The sequence below is a fragment of the Teleopsis dalmanni genome, chromosome 2 (assembly GCF_002237135.1).
Source record: "Teleopsis dalmanni isolate 2A chromosome 2, ASM223713v2, whole genome shotgun sequence".
Taxonomy (NCBI): domain Eukaryota; kingdom Metazoa; phylum Arthropoda; class Insecta; order Diptera; family Diopsidae; genus Teleopsis; species Teleopsis dalmanni.
In genome coordinates, this window is record NC_051847.1 from 100049013 (window position 1) to 100053367 (window position 4355).

Sequence of the window (4355 nt, forward strand, 5' to 3'; positions counted from 1 at the left end):
GAGCGAACAAGTTGAGGAAATCAGCATCCTACCTCATGAAAATGAGGACATAGATGATGTCGACATGACGCTGCTAAACTTGGCGGAAACAGAAGACTCGGACCAAGTCTCTCTATTGTATATCGATGATGTCCCACTGACAGAGAAGAAAACCAAGTCCTACATAACATCTGGTCATAGAAAAATATAAAAATAGCTCAAATAAATCTACACCATGCGAAAGCTGCCTCGGTAGTTATCTCGAGAGCAACACTCAGGAACAATCTGAGTGTAATACTGGTCCAAGAGCTTAGGATTTTCAAATATCGGATTTGTGGCCTAGTCACTAAATACACACAGGTAATATGGGATGTCATATGTGATAACCCCAGAACTTGTATTGTATTGAATAAAAATATTAACTTTCTATGTCTTTCAGAATTCCTCTCCAGGGATTTAGTAACAGTCCACCAGAGACACCAACAAACGGAGTGAGTAACGTTTGAAAATTTGATGAGAATTTATAAATAAAAATAAATTAAAAATTATAAATATAGGGAATACGCTAACCTTTGTAACTAGTTTCTAATGAACCATTGATGTCAGACTACAGTATTATAAGATTTGACATTGAAGGAGCACCCCAAATCAATAGAATAGCTAGGAAAAAAGACTGGAAAAAATACCAGAATAACCTAAGAGTTAACCTAAATCAATTAGATATAGGGAGAAATATCTTGCATGAAACCCAACTGAAATCCATAGTTGAAAATCTCAGCAATGTCATTATTGATTGAACAACGGCTCGAAGTCTATTCAACCGATCGAAGCGCACTAGGTGCTGGACCGAGTATAGAAGCACTCTTGCTCTCTTAAATAAGAAAATTTGGAGAGCAAAAAGTGAACGTTTCAGGATGTTCTATAACAGCATAGAACACACTACGGAGGACTCTGCAAAGTATTAGCTAGAAAGAAAATACTTCCTCAGCCAATTTGAAAAAGATAACAATACGTACACGGATTCAATTACTTGTCGAGACTCACATCCCAGGATTCTCTAGCATGGAAAAACAAGAAACTGAGAATATCACTAAGGAAGTTTGCCAAACAGCAGATAAAGGAACCTGGGATATTGCTAAGGAAATACGTAAGACAACTAGAATCAAATAAGCGGTGAGCATCTTTAAACCATTTAAATCACCTGGCATAGATGGTATACTTCCGGCACTTATTCAACAGGGAATAAAATATCTGTTACCCCATTACATCCATGCCAACATGCTTACAGGGCGGGGAGATCCACTGAAACCGCATTGTTTGAGTTGATGAACATAATAGGGAATAGTATTAAGAAGAAGGAAACAGTAATATGTACATTTCTAGATATAGAAGATGCCTTTGACAAAACTTAATATGACGTTATAAGGAGATCACTAATAAACAGAGGAATAAATTCTACTTTGGCACGGTGGATGCTTCGAACTAAAAAGGTAGAAATAAGCACTTGTTCGGGTCTAATGAGGATGAATACCACACGAGAATGTCCACAAGGTGAGACACTCTCACCACTCATGTGGAGCATATCGGTGGATAAAAATTTGGAAATACATCTGAAACATCTGAAGTCTATCAGAATCGATGGAATTGATGTAGAAATTAAGAAAACGGTTAAGTTCTTAGGCATACATCTCGACAAAAAACTCAACTGGAAACACCACATTGAGGAGATCACGAAGAAAGCCACTAGGGCTCTTATGACCTGTAGACCCACAGCCGGCAAAAGTTGGGACTGTGCACCAAAAATACTGCAATGGGTCCATTCGGCGATCATCAGACTTATCATCTCATATGCGGCACTCATCTGGGAAAATGGATCCAGACAACAAAATAACACTTAAAGACTGGCATGCGTATGTATAAAGGATATACATCATATATACCGATATACCGATATACATCATATATGCCGATATACATCAGGTCCCAATCGGAAAGAGCAGTTCTAGGAATGAATAAAGGAAATACAACGGATAGCTGGCTCAATGGAAAGAAGTTCGAAAATCTTGCCAAGCAGCGTTTGGAATTTTCAATGCCACGGAATACGATGAATCCTAAGTTCAGTTTTATTAAGTTTTTTAAAATTGAACTAAGGAACAAAAGAATCTTGGAAGGCATCAATCACCTACCAATTAATGAATAGCACGATTGCATGTTTCACTGACGGCTCGCTTACGAAGGAAGGTGCATAGTTGGGCATAGTTGGACCAGGCAAGAAGCTGGTAAGTGCTGAGGAAAAATACAAACATCTTCCAAGCAGAAATTTACGCAATTTAAAAATGCGTACTTATCAATATTAAACGGAATTACCAGGGTAAAAATATTGCAATACTGACAGATAGTCAAGCGGCGATCAAGGCACTGAATTCGGATCAGATGACCTCAAGACTGGTGGTAGACTACCTTGTTAAGCTAAATCTGCTTGGCGAATTAAATCAGGTGTCGATTCTTTGGGTATCGAGACATACTAGCGTACTCGGAAATGAATACGTGGACAAACTAACCAGGAAAGTAGCAGCCACATCGGAGCTCACTGTAGCGGAATCTTTTTGTGCTTCTTTCTCTCATAAAAATAAAGAAAAACCAGAATAATAGGGATTACTGGGATAATATACCAGGACTAAAATAATCCAAATCACTTATTGGTACCTATAACAATTAGAGATATCAGGATTGTATAAACCTATCAAATGAAAAACTTAGAAACATCACAGTAATCCCAACAGGGCACTGTAGACTAAAACACAATCTTACAAGACAGGGTATATGTACATACAGATGCAAACTGTAGATTCTGTGAAGAGAATGAGAAGTCGGCTACACATGTGCTGTTAGAATGCTTCTCGCTAATGCACATACGAAATAGGCTCCTATGAATGTATATTCTTACGGAAGAGGCAATAAAACTCTTTAAAGTAGGTTCTATACTACTTTTTATTGACGCAAGAGTGCTTAAAGACCTACTCTAAGCTCAGAAGTGCCATATCCCCTAACAATAATAAATGACCTGTTGGTGGAACTGAAGACTAGTAGACAACACAATTAAGCTAGTGGCCTAAGGTAAGAACACCAGTAAAGATACAAAGTATGCCTAGGTATTAAACGAATACCATGATTTGGTGTCAATAAACGCCAATATAAGAGGGATTGTAACAGCAGTAGCGCACTACACCTAACCTACTGGCGTCATCATTCGTCAGTCAGCGATGATTAATATGTATAAAGCTGAGAAAAACCAAGTTTCCAATTTCTAGTACAAGTAGGGATCTGCTAGTCATCGAAAAACTGTTAGGCTAGTCCATTACAATTGGTTCATAAATGTGATGGAAGTTGGCGGCCGCACGTTGTAGTGACTAAATGCAATCAGTATATAGTACATTTTTCAGCGTAGCTCCTAAGCAAATAAGTACGGAGCTGCATTAACCATATTAACTTCGTGGTGTTGTCATTTCTCTTCCGCCAGGAAACTATGCTGTGGTGTCATCAAACAGCATCCTTATATTTAGACAACTTTTATCATATTTTGTCGAATAAATTTCATCAGATTTTCTCTAGTGACTTCGCAAATTCTAACCAAGGTCTGCAATGATTGTATGCAATAAATTTTCTTAAAAATAGTTTTTAAAAATTAATTCGAAGACTAGAATGACGAGCAATTGATACATAAATCGAACCTGTGAACGCATCGGATTACAAAAGATAATATTCATGAACATAAATAAAAGAGATGTCATTCCATGATATTGTATATTATCCAAAGGAATAAAAGGAATTTATTAATTAGATTTAAACATTTTATTTTAACTCATTTGTTTAACAAAAAAAAGAATGTATATAAAGAAATATATTTAATGTATTCCTATATATGAAAATTTTAATTTAGAATTGAATAAGGTTAAAAATCACACCTTTTTCAAATGATAATACTTTTAATAAATTATTCAAGGAAAGGATTGACTGCAACAAATTAAAAATGATGTATCAAATATAAAATAAAATCTAAATAAAGAGATTTTTTTCAACAGTAGTGAACTACAACAACAAAAATTTTATTTTTTTTATATTATTTTAATTAATTGAGTTTTTTTTTTAATTGAGTATGGTCAACAGCTGTTTGGAGTATTGCCTAATACCCATCATCAGTGGTCTTGGAAATAATTCTTGTATTTAATTATTCATAAATAATTATTTTTGAGACTGCAAGTACCAGGATTCGAACTCGGGTCCTGCCAAAAGTGAAGCTCAGAATCGGCGCACCTTAACCAACTGATCCAAAGCCGTACTTGACTTTTTTGTTCGCATATTTTTCTGGAGTTTTG

The 4355-nt window shown here is 35.9% G+C and overlaps 1 protein-coding gene across 1 annotated transcript in view; it reads right to left on the minus strand.

The window, feature by feature from the left end:
• LOC119675176 (paired box protein Pax-6-like) overlaps positions 1-2190 on the minus strand; it is a 4053-nt gene extending 1863 nt beyond the window's left edge. The window contains exon 1 of the mRNA XM_038086365.1: positions 2166-2190. Coding sequence (XP_037942293.1) covers positions 2166-2190 — 25 coding nt within the window. The remainder of the gene's footprint in view (positions 1-2165) is intronic.
• Between the last annotated feature and the right edge of the window lie 2165 nt (positions 2191-4355).